The 20,420-nt window shown below is 53.7% G+C and overlaps 1 protein-coding gene across 2 annotated transcripts; it reads left to right on the top strand.

The window, feature by feature from the left end:
• The first annotated feature begins 9,132 nt into the window (after nt 1-9,132).
• Ren (renin) lies at nt 9,133-19,229 on the top strand. Of its 2 annotated transcripts, XM_046464974.2 has the most exons (9): nt 9,133-9,276; nt 12,169-12,319; nt 12,862-12,985; nt 13,686-13,804; nt 14,736-14,932; nt 17,043-17,162; nt 17,529-17,673; nt 17,943-18,041; nt 18,907-19,229. In XM_046464974.2, the coding sequence occupies exons 1-9, from the start codon at nt 9,179-9,181 to the stop codon at nt 19,066-19,068; spliced, it is 1,215 nt and encodes a 404-aa protein (XP_046320930.1). In that variant the 5' UTR covers nt 9,133-9,178; the 3' UTR covers nt 19,069-19,229. The 2 variants fall into 2 exon arrangements, with proteins under 2 accessions (XP_046320930.1, XP_046320939.1); XM_046464983.2 differs by lacking the exon at nt 17,043-17,162.
• The last annotated feature ends 1,191 nt before the right edge of the window (nt 19,230-20,420 follow it).

Here is a 20,420-nt window from a genome sequence, read left to right on the forward strand (position 1 = left end):
AGGGGTAAACATCAGACACTGCGCATGTTTCCATGTGTGCGCCTGCGTGTCCTTGCATGTGGTGTGGGCCCCTCCAAACACATTCCAAGCCTGTCAGCCCTCACCACAGCCCAGGTCTCTGTTCTGGCTGACGCAGAGGCTCTGCTTCCACAGACAGCTAGCAGGGAGCCGGTGGCCTGTCCCGTGCTTCTTGCCCCAGAACTGCTACTTGTGAGGCTCTGACTTTACAGTTCTTGGCCCCATATCTTGGTGGTGATCTCTGTGGGATTTATCCCCTTCCAAAGGGATCTTTGGTTTTATGTGGCTCCCTCCAGTCTAACCCTGAACCTGCTCTTCAGATTGGAGGGAAAGTGGAGAGAAGATTGGGGGGGCTCCAAAAGGCATGTTACTTGACCCACAGGGGTTTCCAGCTACCCTCTGAGCTGCGGGATAGGCTCAGAGCTGGAACACTGGAACCCAAAGACCTGGAAGCAGAGCTTGGTAGGGGCACTCAAATCTACTTCTTCTCGAGATCTCTGAACAGAGCCCAAGGGGTGAGAAATCAGGAAGGTGAGGGCATCTTTTGTCAAGGGAAGCTAAAGGGTCTCTTCCCTGGCTTCACCCCTTTTGGTAAGTCTTCCATAATAGTAGTGGGCTGTTCTCCCATCCTGTAGAAAGAAATATGGAGGACAGAGGTGAGCGGTGCAGGGAGATTTCTGTCTTTAGTATCACTCTTAAAAACCCCACAGGTGATTTCTTGGGACTGCAGGGTCACCTCAACAACCCCTAGAGGTGGGCAGTAAGACTCCCATCTTATAGAAGAAAGAACTGAGGTTCAGAGAGGTTATGTCTCCATCACATAGCTAGAAAGTTCTAGTGCCCAGAGTTGGAAGCATTCCCACATTCTAACCGCAAACTATACTGCAGGCTCTCCTTCCCTTTCAAGTATGGCTGGGTGGCTGACCCAACCCTCTGCCCCTTCCTCGAGGAATAGTCCTGGGAAGCAGTGGACAACCAATGCAAGTCTACCCCACAGCAGGCCTCCTCCCTGGGGCCAGGGGCCAGGCCCTGGTCTTTTCTAGTAACTTCCCCAGGCTCAAACTTGGTCACGGAGGGGTGAAGGACATTAAGTCCAAAGAGAGCTATCGTGCCTTCCTCACTTTCTGAACCTGCTTCCATTTTCCATCTCTCTGTTCAAAGACACCCAGGCCAACGTGGTTGCCTGCGCTTGTGTGGTTCAGAGTGGGGAGTCTGGGGCAAGACTTGCTTTTGGTTGTTGGAGGGACCAGGACATAATAAAGAGCCTCCTATTCGTCACCTCAGGATTTGATTTCCAGTCATTTCCCTCATATCCGTCCATTTTAGTCTTTACAAATATTCCTTCAACTTGTAACCTCACAAGATGGTAAAAAGTCCCATTCTTGACACATTTGCGCCTTCTCCCTAATCCCTGAAATAAGAAATAAGAGCAATATAGACCCTCCAGGACAGAAAAGGGAGAGGAGACCATAGCAGGTGGGAAATGAAGCAAGAGGTTGAAGATGGTAATTCCACTGAGGGTCTGGCTGAGTGATGGAACCTGCGAGGGGCCCCTGAGGGACACTGCTGACTGTCACCCAGGACCTCCCCTCCGGACACGGAAGTGTCTGGTAGGAATGAAGCCTGAACTGAAAACTTGGGGACTGGCTGAAAATCTGCACGTGGGGTTAGACTTTCAGAGCCCAACACAGCCATGGTCTCCCACTCCCCCAATGGGAAGAGGCGGGGGGCTGCCTCTATGGAGGACTACAGTGCAGATGCTCCTATTTGGGGACAACAAGCACAGTGAGGACCAAGACAGAGACCCTTGAAGAGAGGGACCTTGCATGCTTGCTTGGTGAGTCCCAGCCCCTTCACTCTCTGCTCCAGGAACGCAGGCAGCAGCTACGTGCCTCCTGACAGGAGATGACAGATAAAAGTCCAAAGATAGAGGAAGGAGCCCCAGGAAAAAGCCAGCTCAGAGTTGCATCTACGGTGGGGTGCTCCAGCCTTTGAGGCTTGCCTGGGTATGCTGAGTTTCCAGGAAGTGGAGATCAAAACCAACAAACACAGGGCAGACAGACAATGCAGAAAGCAGATTGATCATTTTCTTGTGTGTGGTTAAAAAAAAATTCATAAAATTCACCATCTTAACTTTTTTTTTGTACTGGAAATTGAACCTGGAGTGCTTAAACACTGAGCCACATCCCAGCCCTTTCTAATATATATATATTTTTTAGAGACAGGGTCTCACTAAATTACTTAGGACCTCACTAAGTGGCTGAGGCTGACTTTGAACTTGGGATCCTCCTGCCTCAGCCTCCCAAACCGCTGGGATTACAGGTGGGCACCACTGTGCCCCACCCATTGCCGGCCCATTTTAACATTTTTCAGTGTACAGTTCATTAGTGTTAATTATATTCACACTGTTGTGTAATGGATCTCCAGAAACTTTTCATCTCAGAGATAACATTTTAAAAAAATGAGTCTGTGATTATTACCCTCTGGGGGGAAGAGGAGAGAAAATTTTGCTTCCATAAAAAAGCAGTAGAAGCAATAAAAACAGGAAGAAGCAGATCAGAAAGGACCTTTGAAAGTTAAGAACAGGAGAACAAATTTAAAAAAAGAAACAAAAGGGTTGGAATGCATACTTAAGGAAATCTACAAGGTAGGACAAAAAGAAATCAGGAGGTAAAATATTAAAAACTTGGGAAAACAAAAAGAATGTTGGCACATCCTACTACCATGAGTTCTAGAAGAGAGAAAAGAAGAAGGGAAGGGTACAAGTGACCAAAGAATTCATGCAGGACACGGAATTGCACGGAACAGAGGGCATGGGTTTTCAGGTTGAAGGGGGAGCTCATGGAGCATCCAGGTCATGAATAGGAAAGACCCAGACTTTCCCCAGCTGTCCCCTACCCCCAGCTATGCTTTTTCTGGGACACTCAGCTCACAGTGTCCCCCCCCCCACTCAGCCCAACCCCCCAACCACACTCCATGAGCTGCTCTCTGCCACACCCTTCTCTGGCAAAGAAATCCTCCAGGTTTTTTGACACCAGACCCTCAGGGCCAGTTGGGAAAAAGCAGTTTCTCCTGTCTCTAGCCCCGTACTGGATGCACCTTGTGTCCCCAGGGCTGCCCTGTGACCAGGCTCTCCTGCCAAGCCCCGACTCCTCTTGCCAAACCTCTCCTCCATCCAGGCCTCTGCAGCTCCCAAGACCCGGATGACCTACCTTTGGATTCCCTGGGTCACTGCTGGAACAGGCCTCAGGTTAGGATCACCCCAACCCTCTGGCTGAATTCCCGCCCCTCCAAGGTCCCCACAATAAACAGCTAAGGACGTGTGGTCCTCTCCTCCCAACTCCAGCCCAGCTCCAAGGTTCTCCTGTCCCAGCTCCAACGCCTGCCTTCCTGGGAGCTCTGAGTCACCCTTCTGTCCATCCGTCCTCCCACACGAGGCCGCCCTGGATGCTCATTAAGCCCCACTCGGGGCCTTTCTTTCCCTCTCAAGGTCCCAGCTGCTCAGATCTGCTGAGCTCGGGGCTCCCCACTGATTGAAAAATTCCTCCAAGGAGCCAGCTGGGGTCCTCCAGGGATGGACGTGGAGCAAAGCGTGATATGAGGAGGACAGGTAGAACACAGACGCGACGAGGGCATTCTTCTTCTCTCTCCTGCTTCTCCATTTTCTTTTTTAGAAACAGAAGCACGATGAGCCCAGAGATGCCCAGCTCCCAACACTGAACACACGGAATCCAATTTCTATATCGCCCTATTTTTTGTGGGGGAGGGAGTTGTACTGGAGATTAAATCCAGCAGTGCTTTACCACTGGGCCACATCCCCAGCCCTTTCTATTTTTTATTTGGGGACAGGGTCTCATTAAGTTGCTGAGGGGTTTGCTAAACTGCTGAGGCTAGCCTTGAACTTGTGGTCCTCCTGCCTCAGCCTCCAGAGTTGCTGGAATTACAGGCATGAGCTAGTGAGCCGGGCATCAATCTCTAACTCTTTCTACCTTTCTCTGAGCAGAGGCCATGGTAAGAGTTTCCCACTAAATACTGATGGCCAGGAATAAATCCAGGCCTGGGCCAGGCATGGTGACACACGCCTGTAATCCCAGCAGCTCAGGAGGTTGAGGCAGAAGGAACATGAGTAAAAAGCCAGCCTCAGCAAAGACGAGGTGCTAAGCAACTCAGTGAGACCCTGTCTCTAAATAAAATACAAAATAGGGCTGGGGATGTGGCTCAGTGGTCGAGTGCCCCTGAGTTCAATCCCTGGTACCCAAATAAATAAATAAATCCAGGCCTGTTTCAAATTGGACATAAATTGGACTTTATGTTACCTAACCTTTCCTCCCTCTACTCTTGATCTCCCAAGGTTACCCCCAACACCCCAATTCCCTTGGAGTCATTTATCGTAGAGGAGGGTGGGAGTTGGGGCCCCCGTTAGAGCACCCCTCAGCACCACTCATCTCCTGAGATTCCCGTTCCACTCTTTGCGCTGGCTGTGAAATCCAAGCAAGATGTGAGGATCTGCCTCAGACTGGATTTATGCTTCCTCTGACTGGTTCTCATGAACCGCTCTGCCCCCCTGGCAGAGGGCAGGAGCCATAAAACCGTCTCCACTGCCCCTACTCACTCCAATCCCTGACCTTGACCTCCAGGTGACGCAGCCTGGGCCCAGACAGGGCATCCTGGGGACAATTCTGTGAGAATAACCGGACCCCTGGACCAAGAGAGCCTGGAAGATGACCTGATAAGGGACCTGCACACTTTCCTTTCTGTCCCACGATGCAGGACACCGGAAGGCTGGGAGTCAGAGGGAAGGAGAACCTTCTGGACTATGCCACCCCACCCCAGCAGAAATGGCAGAGGAACGGGCGGGCAGCTGGGCAGAGAGGGAACCCCCAGAGCTGGGGGGCCCTGGGGCCGCCGGCCCTCTCCCCCCTCCCCCCGGAGCTCCCTGGCAGCCGAGTGCCAGCCTCAGCGTGACTGTCCAGGGTCTCAGGCACACACATGCTGGGCAGCTGACAGCACTCCCTTAGAAGGGAACTGAAGCCAAGTGCTCCTCCCGCCACAGCCCAAGGACGCAGTTCTACATCAGTCTGTCTCTGCTCCTCTTAGAAAGCCCTTCAAGGGCTTCTGGTCACCCTGGGCCTTCTCTCCTCCAGAGTCCTCGACTCACCTTCAGTTCTCCCCCTTCCTGCTCACTGCCTCCAGACCCCGGGCAGGTGCTTCTTGATGGGAGTGCCTGCGTCAGTGGGGTCCCCTCTGTCAGGTGCTGCGCTGGGGTTGAGCCCAGGAGAAGCTGAGGGCCCCTTGCTTCTTAGACATGGATTCCTGGCCTGTCCTGCTCCCTGCAGCTCCACCATCCGCCCAGTCTCTATGTGAAGGGGTGGAGTTATTGTTTCTCACCTCTCTCTCCTGGCAAGGTCACTCACACTTCTCATTCACACCTGTGTGCACTGCTGGGGTCGGTCAGTCGCAGGGCACGTGAGGGTAAGTGTGCCGATACTGGAGGGGTGTGAGTCTATTGGGTCCGCATCCCTCCCCTTGTCCTGGCCCCAGCTCAGCGCCCCTCTCTTTGGAATCCCACGCTGTTCCAGCCACCCCTGATGCTCACGGCCGCCTCTGTTTCAGAGGGTTTCAAGGTGAAGCCATCAGCTGGTTCCTCCCTAATCCCTCTGCAGCCTCAGTGTTCTCATCTTAAAGTGGGGACTAGCCCCGGCCACTTCATGAGGTTGCTAAGGGACCAAAGGACATCAATATTCTAAGTGCACAGCACATTGTAGGTGCTCAATAAAAGCGGCTGGTGGGACAGGTGTCCTGAGCAGTCCTGGGGCTGACCCCAGCTCCCCAGGGTCCTTCCCTGCTTATTTGGTCCCTCCTTGCCCCTGTTCCCTGTCCTCTAGGGCTTGGGAGAGAAGAGAAAGAAAGAGGGAGGGTGGGTAGTCAGTCACCCTCATTGGTCACAACCATGATGGAAAGATGGCCTCAGTCTTTTTTTGCGGGGGGAGATGGGGGAGCCTCTCTCTTAAGCCACTCTCCTGAGCTTCGTGACAGACCCTCCACCAGCAGGGAGGCTCACAGTGGGACCGGGGAAAGCCAGGAGCAGGGCACAGGCTTCCTGGATGGCGGCACCCATGAGGATATGGTGCGGGAGCTGTGGGCCCCACCCTGCCACTGACAGCAAATTGTCCGGGCTCCTGGTTTCCCCCTGTTGCTGGGTACCGTGCACCGCTTCCCAGGCTGACATGGACGCTGGGGGGTGACCCTCCTCCTTGGATCACAGGCTGTTTGGCCGGGTCCTTCCTGGATCTGCAGGTCCTGCCCCGTCATCTGTCAAAGACTTTGGCTCCTGATTTACAGACCTCCGCACCCGGTGCCCTCTGCGATCCTCCCAGTGACATCATCAACAACGCAGACGGTGACCCAGCTGTACCCTGGCCTCTCAGCTCCTCGGGTGCCCCACCCCCACCTCCCCACCCCCTCCTCACCGCCCAGCTTTGTGGGTCCGCTCTGGTCACCACCCACCTTCTCCTCTCTCCCGCCATGGTCCTGGGCTTCCTCCCAGCTCAGCTTCCTGTCTTCTGTAGCCACCCCATACCCACAGCCTCTCCAGGACATTTTTGCTCAGACCCTAGATCCCTCTGTCCCTCATCTCTGACCACGCAACCCTGGGGGATGCCAGCCGTGCCCTTTCTCTGTATCTGTTCTAAGCCACCGAGCGCTAGGCCGGCACAGCAGTCAGAACAGGGCAGACTGGCTTCCTGTGGAATCCTGGTCTCCACACGTCTTGGTCCCCTGCAGAACCCCCGGCTTCCCGAGGTCAGCTTCTTCCCATTTTCTGTGATAACTTCCAACCTTCTTCATTTGCCTCACGCCTCCAAGCCCACTCCCACCCCCGGGTCTCAGTAGAGGGCTTGTCTTGTTGGAGAAGCTACCAGCCATCAGGCAGGAAGTCCCTTAGCTCCCAGATAAACTCCCCCACACACACCATTCCGCCGGAGGGGTGCCCACCCCGGCTTCCCCACCCTGGGAACCTCCAGACAGCGATCTCCCTGTGCAGATCAGCCCTTCCTCTCCACAGAGTCTTTCCTGTGCCTTTAAATTTATACCGCCTCCCTCCTATCATGAGAGAGAGAAGCCCCTCATTTGGTCCTCATTCCCCTCTAGCTGTCACCCCCTGTCCTTTCCTTACAACCCAACTTCTCAAAACAGTGTGGCAGCCCACGCCTGTGATCCCAGTGCCTCAGGAGGCTGAAGCAGGAGGATTGTGAGTTCAAAGCCAGCCTCAGCAATTTAGGGAGGAGTGAAGCAACTCAGTGAGACCCTGTCTCTGAATAAAATACAAAATAGGGCTGGGTTAAACGCCCCTGGTTTCAATCCCAATACAGGAAATAAATAAATAAATAAAAATAGCTGTTTTGTTCTGCGTTGCCTCCACTGCTCTCCTCCTCTTTCTGTCACCTTTTGTCACTCCAGCCTCTAATATCAGACTCAATGAATATTTGCTAATGAATGAAACAGGATTAAAAGTGCACTCGAGGCCCCAAGAGCTGCTTCATCAATGTTCATTCAATCTGACAAGTGTTCCCGCCTTTGGGGGATTTTCAAAACGTCTTCCCCGTCCTCAAATAATTCCCCCACTGCCAATCAAGGTTGAAAATTTACCACCAGGGCCTATCATTCAGGAGGCTGTTATCTCTGAGCAACAGAAATTAGTTCCTCGCCTCTTTTCTGTCCCCAGACAGTGTAAAAAAACTGTCCCCTGAAGGCACAGGATTTGGAATGCCTGGGGCCCACCAGTCATCCTCTGCATGGCACATATGTGGAAACAGAGACCAGAGAGAGGAAGGCAGGGTCCTGAGGTCACCCAGCGAGCTCATGATAGAGTGAAGTCTAGAACCGAGGTCCCTGAGAACTAGCTCAGGGCTCTTTGCTGCCTCTGGCAATTCACTTGTTTAATGAATATTAAGCCGCACTATGGGCAGAGGGAGAGGACACTATGTATTTTGGGGTAGGGGGGAGCGAGTTAATGGGGATTGGACTAGGGCGCTCCAGCCCTATTTTGTAGTCTCGCTGAGTTGTTTGGAGCCTCGCTGTTGCTAAGGCTGGTTTTGAACTTGCGATCCTCGTGCCTCAGCCTCCTGAGCTGTTGGGATTATAGGTGTGCACCACTGTGCCCGGCTGAGAGGATACATATGTAAAAAAAGAAACAAACAAACAAAAAAATAGCTACAAGGACAGTGGAGATTTTGCTCCAGAGAAGGGCCTGATGGTGCTTCAAAGCCCCAGCAGGAAGCATCGATCCAGATGTAGTCCGGGCCTGCTTCGTGGAAGAGGTGGTGATGTTTGAATAGGCCTTGAGAAATGATCACGGAGAAGCCAGGAGACTTAGCACTCACCCTGGGACTCCGGCAGGGGTGTGTTTGGGGAGCCCCCAGACTACTGGCAAAGCCACAGGGACAAAGCAGGGAGACAGAGTGAGGGGCCAAAAGGAAGGCAGGGCCCGGCAGGAGGAGCAGGAGGAGCTGGAAGACCAGTGCGCCCCACAGTCTCCTGCAGAAGCCTCCCCAGGCCTTGAGAGCCGCCCTTCCCTCCCTCCCTCCCTCCATCACCGGGTCCATGGAGAATGCACACCCAGCTCCCTGCCGCCATGTGAGACCACGTTCTGCTTCTTCCACTGAGGAGGAACAAGCCAGGAAGGTTCCCCGCGTTCCAGATGGGAACCTGGGAGGTAGCCTGGGAGGAGCCAGGGGCAAAGCCAAGGCTAACACACAGGACGTGGCTGGGGTCAGGTGGGGGCCGGAAACCCAGGCTCTATGGCGGTCCAGGCCCGGACCCTGTCCTTGAGGACTGCTGCTGCCCCTCATCAGTCTCTGTCCACTTTAGGGGTCTCAAGGCCACGCCAGACAGAGGGCTGCTGGCGTCACTGGGACAGAGCTGCTGTCCCACAGCCCTTTCCTGCAGCCCCTCTGCTCTGTCTCTGAGACCTGGTCACCTTTCACCCACCTAGCTTGGTCCCACGGGTGGGATTTATGACTGGCTGCCCTGCCGTCTGTCCCTAGGTAATAAATCAGGGCAGAGCAGGAGCAAAACCATCTCAAGTGCACAGTGTATAAAAGAAGGGCTCAGGAGCCACAGGCTTCTGTGGATCCCAAAGAGCCCAAGACTGAGCGGAAGCATGGACGGACAGAGCAGAATGCCCCGCTGGGGACTCTTGCTGGTACTCTGGGGCTCCTGCACCTTCGGTCTCCCTGCAGACACATCCTCCTTCCGACGGTAACCTGGGAAGAGAGGGGGTGGCAGGGGTGAGCTCTCAGATACATGGGGTCACCCAGTGTTCACGACCAGCCAGTCAGGGAGGTATGTTACTGTTCAGAGAGGTGAAGTGACTTGCCAAAAGTCACACAGCCAATAAGCGACACTGCTCAGGCCTGGAGATCCTCAGACCTCTTAATCTCTTCCTAGAGCTTTTGATTCCTGCCTAGAGCTCCTTGCTTGGCACTGTGGGGAACTCAGAGATGATTAAGACATGCCCTTCCCCCCAAGTAGCTCACAGTCTAATTATTAAGAAGTGTGTGGGTAGTTAAGTCTATTGAGTAGTTAAGAGCAAGTCTTATGGAGTTGTTTTGGTTTTAATTCTCCTCCCCTAGAAGAACACGTTAGCTCTGAAACCATGGGCAGGTTAACCTCTCCGAGTCTCAGTATACTGTTTTTAAAAACAAGGATGAAAACAGAACCTGCTTCCTAGGGCTGCTTTGAAGATTTAATGAGATAATGCATGTAAGGCTATGAGCGTCTTGCTGTGCCCACGGTAAGAACCAGATGCTGTTAATAACACACGGCGGATTATTACCAACCATAAGAGAACGGCTTTCTGCAGCCCCGAGCACGCAGAGAAAGCCCTGACATCCATTTGGTGCCAGGCCCCACAAGCAAGTCCCTAAGACTGGAGAAGTGGGAGGCAGAGCCAGAGGCTTCATGGAGAAACAGGCGGCAGATGAGGCCTACAGGGGAGTCTTGAAGGGTGCAGGCAGGGCTTAAGAGCAGCAGTCGTTGCTCAGCCTATACAAGGCCTAGTATTTCACAGGAGCTCTTCACGTGTCCCCTCCCAAATGATGTCCCCACAGCTCACCATTTCCATTTTACAGATGGAGACTCTGAGGCTCAGGGAGGTCACCTGGAAGTGACCTCAGCACACACTCCATCTTTGGATGTGTGAGGCTCAGGACACACTCCATCTTTGCTTCCAAAGCCTCTCTCCAGCCTCTCTAAGGCTCTCAGCTGCTGGGTTGGAGTGTGGGGTAAGAGGATGGATGGGTCCCAGCAGCCTCACCCCAGGATACAAGTAGAGGGAAGTAAAAGCATGGAACAAGAAGAAGGGAATCAGGCAAGGGGTGAGAGGGAGCCAAATCTGGGGACAGCCATAAGATTACTTTGCCACCTATTCCATGCACAGCACCATGCAAGTCTCTGAGTTAGCTGGAGCCATTAGGCCCATTTATATGGAGGAGCTAATGGGGATTCAGAAGATGCCCAGAGAGGTTAGGTAATGCTCAGAATCACACAGCTAGCAAGGGGATCCAAGAATGTCCCCACAACCACAGTATCCTCACCGCCATGAGCACTACCCCCATGGGCCGTGTGGTGTGCTGGCTGGAAGGACCCAGGGGAAATGGAGCAGGAGCCAAGGTAAGGGATACCTGTGTGGGTTGGAGTCCCTGGGGCAAGCTGCCAGGTGGGGATGCACGCGGGGCCTCGGAGGATTACAGAAGTGAGTTGGGAGTCTGGAGAAGGAAGGGATTTTCTGAAAGTGAAATGACAACAAAGAAAAGGTCCAACGCAGAGACTCTTTGCAGCTAACATGGGAAATGCAGCTTCTTTGGAGTCAAACTTCCATTTGCCCATTTGTAAAATGGGACCAAGAAAAGCACCCATCACCTGAGAGGGCTAAGGATCAAGTAAAATCAAATGTGATAGGCATATAGCTCATTTCATCTACAATATTACCTAGATAGGCATGAAAGTCATGTTCAGATTCATGGGCAAAATGAGGGGAGGGTCAATAGTAGGCTTGGAGTGTGGGGAAGGATGGAGAGGACAAGTACAGGGGGACTCACAGCCCAGAAGGAAAAGGGCCTCTCCATCTGTCTGGAAAGCCAGTTAAGTTGGGCTTCAATCCTGGGACCCTTTGGCCACCAGCTAGAGACATCTTCCTCAGGTTCCAGCAGAAAGCCTTCCCGTGGAAGCCCAGGGGACCCTGTATGGGAAAGAGGGCCAGACACAAGCTTGGAATCCCTACTCTACCGTTTGGGAGCTACTACCACCCCCGGAACCTTCCCTGTCTGTCAAACAGTAGGGCCAGTTTGCCAAGTTGTTGGGAGGTTTGCTTGGGCATGTGTGCGCAATGGCTGGCACTGCCCCAAGCAATTCAGCGTGCTGCGAATTCTCTTCTTAATTCCACCTGCCAAAGGTGATTGGAAGGCACTGTACAAGAAGTCCAGGGTCTGGAACTTAGGCCCAAGACACATCTTGCCAAGGGCAAGGTACACTGCCATCTGGAGATACTGGCCGGTCCCTGCCCAACCCAGTTCAGTGGGTCCACTCCATCACAGCCCAGGCTTCATGCCTGTTCCCAGGGGTCTTGGAGTCCCCTCCCCACTCCCCATCCCCCATCCCCCCACCCTGACCTTTCAGTCGGCTATGTGCATCTGCTGCCACCTACAGGCCTCACTTGGAACTGCATCTCCCATCCAGCATAGGGCTGTGGGAGTGTGGCCCCCAGACTCCATCCACTAGAGGGGACCTCAGTGTGTTTCCTGTCTATTTCTCCGCCTGCTGGAGTTTCCTTAAAGGCAGTGATGGTCTTTACATCCACCCAGTGCAGTGAGGCACAGAGTAGGTGTTCAACACAGGATGGATGGATGGATGGAGGAAAAACAGCCTTGTCTAATAAAAATCAAACATCAGGAGGAAGTTGGTTGAAGATGACTTAATATCAATTCAGGTGACCCAGAGGCCTGTACATCCTCCTTCAGAAGCCCTAGGGCCCAAAAGTGAGTTTTGGGTGCTTGGGCTATGGTCAGCTTAGAGGTACTAAAAGTCGGGGCCCAGGACTCTCCCATCACTGTGGGGGAGTATAGGGCTCTTCTATTTCCTTCTTCCACTCAGGATCTTCCTCAAGAAAATGCCCTCCGTTCGGGACAGCCTGAAGGACCGAGGCGTGGATATGGCCAGGCTCAGTGCTGAGTGGGGCCAGTTCACCAGGAGGCTCTCCTTTGGCAACAGCACCTCACCAGTGGTCCTCACCAACTACCTGGACGTGAGTGCCTGGCCCCGACCATCTCCTTTCTTTCTTGGACTTACTGCATTTTGGTTGTTGCCAGGACCTTTCTTCCCTGGCTCTGCTTGAGAACCACAGAACACTCCAGAAAAAACCCCATTTTATATCTGGAAAGCCTGAGGTACAGAGAGCAGGAAAGAACCCAGAGGCAGTGTTAGGTTGGAACCAATCCAGGTCTCAAGCCAGGCATCCCTGGTGGGGGGATGTGGGAGGAGTGTGCAGCTGGGCCTCACGGCCTGTCTCCGTGCAGCCCGATGGCTCCAGCTCTGGTGCCCCCTCGGGGTTCGATTCATTTTCACAGTTCTTATTATGCTTCCTTGTCTTGTTGAAACTTCCATCTCCTGAGATGTCAGGGGACAGTGCCAAGCACCCCCACAGTTGCCTGCAGGACAATAGAAACCCAGAGAGGCTGTAGGATCTGCGTCATCTTCCCCTGAGAGCCAAGAATGGAAGCAGGCAAGACCCCAAGCCCCAAGGGTCCCTGGGCCCCTCCAGCACCCTCTTCCCTTTTACCCCCACAGACCCAGTACTACGGTGAGATCGGCATCGGCACACCACCACAGACCTTCAAAGTCATCTTTGACACGGGTTCGGCCAACCTCTGGGTACCCTCCACCAAGTGCAGCCCCCTCTACACTGCCTGTGGTGAGACATGGCCCCATGGCGCTTGCCCCCAACCTCCCTCCCTGCCACCCTCAGGCAGTCCTACCCCACCCCAGCCAAGTCCATCCTGCTACCAATCAGCTCCTTCCTCCCTGCCCCTGTGCCTAGTGACCCTGAGAGGAAAGAAGGTGACTCCCACTTCCCTGATATGACCACCGAGTTCAAATAGCCAGCTCCAGGAGCCACCTGACTACCCAGAAGGCCATTCTCCAGTCTCCATGAGACTGAGACAAGGCCAAGTTCGTTCCCTCCCTCCCTCCCTCCCTTCCTTTCTTCTCGCCTGGATGTGTGTGCACACGAACCTGTGAGTGTAGGAGATTGAACCCAGAGCCTCACACACGCTAGGTGACAGGACCAAATTCTCAAACCTGTCCCAGGCCCTTGGGGTCCTCCACTAAGTTTTACTTACTCCAGGCCCAGAATTTTCTCTGGCATTATCAGAGTGGGCAATTCCTTTACAATGCTTCATTGGAGACAAAAGTCTCAAAGATGTGAGCGTGGAACCAGGCCCAAGGAACAGCCCTTGATGCATGAAGCACACATTCCGAGGCCCAGCCTCAGGGCCACCCCCTCCCCACACCTAACTCCTCAGCCACACAAGCTGTGCCCACAACCCACCCTGCCTCCAAGCCCTTTGCCTGGGCGGCTCTTACGCAGGCCTGAGTCTGTGTCCCTCCACCAGAGATTCACAGCCTCTACGATGCCTCAGAATCCTCCAGCTACTTGGAGAATGGGACGGAATTCACCATCCACTACGGATCAGGGAAGGTCAAAGGCTTCCTAAGCCAGGACGTAGTGACTGTAAGTGAGGCTGCCCCTGGCCATCTGACCACCTACCCTCCTGTCCCCAGGCCCCTGCTGCCCCTCTAGGCTACACTGGGGGCAGATATACTCAGCCCACCTCAGAGCCTGGGGAGCTGATCCCTGTTGCTTCTAGCTGGAGCTACAAAGAAGCACAAGCGTGGTGGAGCAACCCAGGCTCCCTGCCACCCTTGGGTGATGGATGGAGGCATTTACATCTAATTTGCAGGTAGGGCTTGTCCTAGCTCCAAAGCCTGCAGCCAAGGAACCTGCCTGATGTCACCAGCTCTGACTGGACTCTGAACCAGACCCTGGATTGAAAACCAGGATATTGTTGACATTGGGGTCAGGCTTAGATCTAGGGTCCACCACAGCTGAGGTTAGAGTCTGGGGTGTGGTGTCAGGGCAGGCTTCCTTTTACATTGGGCTGGTGTCTGACCCCTTCCCATTCTGGAGTTTCTTAGCCCCTACTGTGGGGAGGGGTACCCATGGAACCTCAGAGGAAATCTGTGAGCCCCTCTCTCCTCTCCTTGTCTGTGAAATTGGGGTGAAAGAAATCCTGTGCTGAAGACATCCTTAGCCTGCGATGGCAGTGGGGACTGAGGCCCAGGCCTGCGGGCCTGAAAGCAGGCCATGCGGAGGGGTTGTGACATTCTTGGTCTCTCTTCTATCACTGCCTGGAAGGATCACCTTCACAGCCCATGCCCTAGCAGCCACAGGTCACCCCAGCTCTCTCTGAACCCCACAGCACACATTTGTTGAAGGAGAGGCTATGTGTGTGGGTGAATGGGGGTATTGATGAAATAATTTTACCCCAAATGGCTGTACCCCAGAGAAGGTGTGACCCTGGGGCTCCCAGTGTGGAAATTCAGATCACACCCCAGTTGGCGTGAGCAGTGGGCTTGGTCTCCTCTGATTCTTCTTCCCACAGGTGGGCGGAATCACAGTGACACAGACATTTGGAGAGGTCACAGAGCTGCCCTTGATACCCTTCATGCTGGCCAAGTTTGATGGGGTTCTGGGCATGGGCTTCCCTGCACAGGCCGTCGGGGGTGTCACCCCTGTCTTTGACCACATCCTCTCCCAGAGGGTTCTGAAAGAAGATGTCTTCTCTGTCTACTACAGCAGGTGGGCTCCTGACTCCAAGACCAAGGGCAGAGGAGGGAGGAGCAGAAGGAGCTGGGGAGTAGGAAAGTCTGGGCCAGGATTTTTATGCTGGTGGTAGATGGTCAATCAGTACCCAGCGCTGCACTAGCCAGTATGGAGGCCACTACTGAAATATAAATGAATTAAAATTAAGTAAACAAAAGCATGAAGTCCCTTGGTTGCACTAGCCACCTTTCCAGTGCTCAGCAGCCACAGTGGATGGTGGCTACCATATTGGATAGTGCATTGTAGACCAGTTCCATCGTGGCAGAATGTTCTAATGGTTAGTGCTGCTCTGGAACAAGAGGATATCGGGTGGGGATTACTGCAGGCTGGAGATGCTTCCTCTGAGGATGATGGCTCCTCCCACACAGACAGCCAACTTCAGTCCTTTATCAGCTTCTATATTCATTTGCTCACTCATTGATCCAATCAATGCTATGCACCACACACTGGGTGGGCTCAGCCAGGACAGTGAACATGGCAGATGAGCCTGCAGTGTAACAGGGAAGAAGAAAGGCCCCAGTGTGATGGGCACCCAGGGCCATGCTGCTGAAAACCACGGTGCTTCTCAATTCTAGGCTGTGCTGACATGCTGTGCTCAGCTCCTGAGTAGGGCTGTGATTTGCTTCAAGCTGCTGGGTTTAGAAAGATGGTCTGAGTTGGAAACAGAAAGGTCGTATGGGTAAGAGCATGAGTTGGAGGGGAGGAGCAGAGTCCAGACTGATCTCAGAGGTAAGAGGAGTCTCTGGTTGGTGACAGAAAGGGAGATATTGAGAAAAGGCCACCATTGGTGGCTTTGCAGTCAGGGGCAATCTTGGGGAAGAGCCCTTTTAGAGGAAGAAGGGGGCAAGGCCTGAGGGCAAGCAGTTAAGGGGTGGAGGTGGGTGTCAGGATGTGGAGGTCACAGAACGTAGGTTGCTCTGGGAAATTCAGCAAGGAAGGGGGTGTGGGGTGAGATCCAGAGAGAAGCAGGGACAGGAGGTGGGTGTTTTTAAACGCTAGAGGATCCTCCAGCAATGCTTGTGGGAGGAGGAAGAAGCCAATGGAAAGCAAGAGATTGAAAATGTGAAAAGGCGAAAAATGTGGGTACACAAGCCAGGGCTGTGGAAGGGATAAGGGTCCGTCAGTCGGGAAGAAAGCCGTCTTTGCTGAGCAGAGGTCTTTTCCTTACCTGGGGCTGGGAAGAAGGGGACATGCATAGAGAAGCTGAGGCGTGAGGTGAGGGCAGGAGGGAGCTTGCCACTGCTGCATGCACACACATCCAAAAGGAGGCAAAACACAGGAATCGACACTCACACGAAAGAAAACATGCACACATCTACAAATTCTAGAAAGGCATACCACATACACACGCACGCTCTAGAAACCAGCTCCTTGAGCCCTTAGAGGCCTTGCGCAGCATGGAGGAGAGGAAGGCAAGGGGAGTCAGCTCCCCACCAGGAATCAGGAGCCCTGGCTCCTGCCCTGTCTATTAAGGCCCAGGTGACTTCAGGCAAGTGACTTTGTTGGGGTGACTCCATTGCCTGAAGGGTAAAAAAGAACATGCCTAATCTACCATGCCAAACTGCAGGACTGGTGAGGCTCCCCTGAAATAATGAAGCTCCCCCTTCCCTCCCCCTCCCCCACCTCCCCTGCAGAAATTCTAAGTAAGGAGATGAAACTCCCACATGGCCCATTACTCCCTGAGCACCCGGAATCCCACGTGCCCCCTGCACCCAAAGCTCTCCTCAGCAAGCCTGGGCCCACCAGGTGCCATCTCTGCCCCTCCACCCCACTCTCTCCATACCCCTGCCCGCCCCGCACCGTGGCCTCCCCAGAGCCCACCCACGTTTCTGCTTCACCTAAGGGAAGGGGTTGCCTTGTGCCTGTTCCTTTTCTATGACTTCTCTGGGGAATTTTTTTGGGGGGTGTACAACTGGACTACCCTTGAAAACCTCTGGTTGGGCTTGAGAAGGGACCAGAAAGGGGGAAGCACCCCATTCTTCATGCTTCTTAGAGACAGCTTCCAGCCCTGCCATCTGCCCCTCCTTGTTCCCTCGCCCAACTCTCCCTTGTCACTGAATCTCAGAATCGCTGGTCTCTCCTTTAGGGACTCCCACCTGCTAGGGGGAGAACTCGTGCTGGGGGGCAGTGACCCCCAGTATTACCAAGGGAACTTCCACTACGTGAGCATCAGCAAGACTGGCTCCTGGCAGATCATGATGAAGGGGTCAGGAGTCCTTCCCTTCTCCACTCTACAAAACTTCTGGGGTTGGGCTGGGTGGGGACAGGGAAGGATTACCATCCTGCCCTCTCTGCAAATAAGGGATGGCCACTCACTGCTCTCTGCCTGCTTTGTGCAGGATGAAGAAAACAGATTTGAGGAGTAGGGTGGGGGAGGGGGCCTAGGCAGGGCTGAGGAGTCACTAGGCCCTGTGCTGGGCGGGGGCATCTTCCCTCGTCCACTCAGGCCTCACCCCTCCTCCAGTGCCTCACTGGACGACCAGCATGGCCTCCTGTCACCATCCTCACTCAGAAAAAATAAGTGGGCTGGGGGTGCCCTTCAGCCTTCTGCCTGACTGTGGCCTCCCTGCAGGGTGTCTATAGGGTCTGTCACCTTGCTGTGTGAGGAGGGCTGCATGGCAGTGGTGGACACTGGTGCATCCTACATCTCGGGTCCCACCAGCTCCCTGAGGCTGGTCATGGAGGCCCTGGGGGCCAAGGAGCAGAGGACAGATGAAGTAAGATGCTAAGGGGTGGGGTCCCAGGGTGGGGGGGGCACCCTCTTGGACCAAGTCCCCAAATCACCCCAGGCAACATTAGGTCCCAAATGAGGCCATTTCAGGCCTTCTCCTTGTCACCTCTCACTCTCTCCACACCAGGCTAGTCCCTCCTGGAGGCAGGGCCAGCATAATACTCTCCAGCAGAGGGGTCAGGTCACGAGTGGGGCTCGTGGTTTGCTGAGAGTTCCCACGCTCAAAAGGGCTCCCTTGACCCCTTTCCTCCCCAGTATGTCGTGAACTGCAACCAGGTGCCCACCCTCCCTGACATCTCCTTTCACCTGGGAGGCAGGGCCTACACGCTCACCAGTGCTGACTATGTGTTACAGGTGAGGCGCAGGGAGGAAGGGTGGGCAGGGACCCTTGCAGGGGGATAAGTCGCAATGCATAGATTACATGCTAAGCCATGGTTTCCAAAATTGGCTGCTCATGTCACCTGCAGAGCCTTTAAAAATCCCAGTACCCAGGCCCCACCCCACACCTGTGAACCCAGAACATCTAGGAGTGGCACCTGGGCAGTGTGGTTTCAAAGCTCCCCAGGGAGTTCCAGGGTGGAGCCACATTTGTGAATCACTGTCTTTGGTTTGTCCCTCTAGCACCATCCATTTTCTCATCAAATGTTCCTGATAATCTATATATATATATATATCTGCAGGGATTGAACCTGGGGCATTTAAACACCGAAGAACATCCCCAACTCTATTTAGAGATAGTCTTGCTGAGTCTGTTTTTTTTGGTTGTTGTTTTGGTACTGGTGATTGAACTCAGAGGCACTTGACCACTAGCCACATCCCCAGCCCTATTTTGTATTTTATTTAGAGACAGGGTCTCACTGAGTTGCTTAGGGCCTCACTTTTGCTGAGGCTGGCTTTGAACTTGTGATCCTTCTGCCTCAGCCTCCCAAGCTGCTGGGATTATAGACGTGTGCTTCTTATGCTTAGAGAAATCACACGTCTAGGGTCAGAATCTAAAGCCAGACTGTGAGCGCTTGAATGCAGCTCAGTGCCTGGTGGGTTGCCTGCCTGGCTCTAGCACAGGGCCCTGGTGCAATCCATGCAGAGTTCAGATGGCCAAGATGTGATGAAGGCCCAGGGTGAATGGGGGAGGGAAGGTAGAATGTTACTGAAACAGATGAAGGGCAAAGGGAGGCTGGTTTTTGCTGAGCAGTACAACAACCCTCCTGCTTCCTGCCAGGACCCCTACAGTAGTGAGGACCTGTGCACATTGGCCCTCCATGGCCTGGACATCCCACCGCCCACTGGGCCCATCTGGGCCTTAGGTGCCAGCTTCATCCGAAAGTTCTACACAGAGTTTGATCGGCATAATAATCGTATTGGCTTTGCATTGGCCCGCTGAGCCCTCCGCTGCCTGGGGAAACCCTGACTTCAGCCTGAGTCCCTCTGCCTTGGCCTGTACGCTCATGTGGGGACACTGGATGTGGAGCTCCTGCTAGATGCTTGCCCTGCCCCCTGCACCAGCCCTTCCCTGCTCTGAGAATAAAGACTTCATGTTCATGATCCATAGCATCTGGATTTACTTGCTTTTGGAACAGAGAGGGGAAGTTGCATGGTCATGTGTGAATAGGAATGTGACAAAGACCAAACAAATTCCAATTCACCCTGTTGCACAGGTCCCTGCATGCAGAGATGATGCCATCTGTTTGTTGTCAACAGGGCTTGGTGGAGTTTGTTTACACAACCTTGGGTGGAAGTATTTCGGAGAGTCAACTCCAGTCCCTTCCAGTCCCTCAAGGATCAAGGCTAATGCTGCAGCAGAAGCTGTGGGCCAGAAAGATGCCCCTAGGGCACGGAGCCCTCTCCAAGCCCAGACTCTGTGCTCCACACGCTGTGAAACTCCCTTCACCTGCTTCTCCTCCTCTGTAGACCCTGCCCCACCCGGTGTGGCCATTTACACAGGCAGTCTAAGGCACCACCCTCTAACAAGGCAGACGAGCAGAGATCCAGCCAGTACCCCCTCTTCATATGTGGGAAAACAGGCGCACTGAATGGCAAGCATTTGCCCAAGATCACTCAGGAAAGAATCAGGTAGTGAAGAATTAAGCCTAGAACCCAGTTTGTCAGGCTCAGGTCCTGAAGGTTTTCCACCTGATCCTCACAGCTGGAACTGTCGCAGGTACCGAGCTCATGTGTAGGGTCACGTGTAGGCGCATAGACGCTTACACTGCTATCCTCCGTTGGGTCACACGACTAAACGGTCAAGGTCACTCCAAGTGAACTTGGGGAATAAATAAAGACACAGACACAGAAAGTACCTTTTCTTAGGATTCAGTGACCACTCCTCAGCCGCAGCTCCCACAAGAGGGGGAAGGCAGGCAAGAAAGAGAGAGAATAGCACAGCATGTGCTGAACCCTTTTATTGGGGAGAAGCCATTCAAATGAGGCAAGAGGTCAGGTTTACAGGGGGTTGAGTCTAGCTTCCTGATGTCTTGCTGTCAGCAGGTTGACTGACATCTAGGAAGGCCACACCCATCTCATGTGCTGTGTGGGGATCTTAGGCAGAGCCAGCAAAAAGATGCATAAGTTGCCCGCTCAATGCTCATAGTCACACACACACAGCCCATGGCTGGCTTGCCACATCTCCACATTCTCATTGCTCAAGGCTAAGGGATGCTGGGTTCCCATGTGGCAGCTCCCAACAATCCTCCATCTCATGGACTTGAGACTCCTTAGGCAGAGTCTCTTCTCACA

The sequence above is a fragment of the Marmota monax genome, unplaced genomic scaffold, assembly GCF_021218885.2.
Source record: "Marmota monax isolate L192 unplaced genomic scaffold, Marmota_monax_Labrador192_F-V1.1 WCK01_AAM20220418_F8-fsc00099, whole genome shotgun sequence".
NCBI classification, from domain to species: Eukaryota; Metazoa; Chordata; class Mammalia; order Rodentia; family Sciuridae; genus Marmota; species Marmota monax.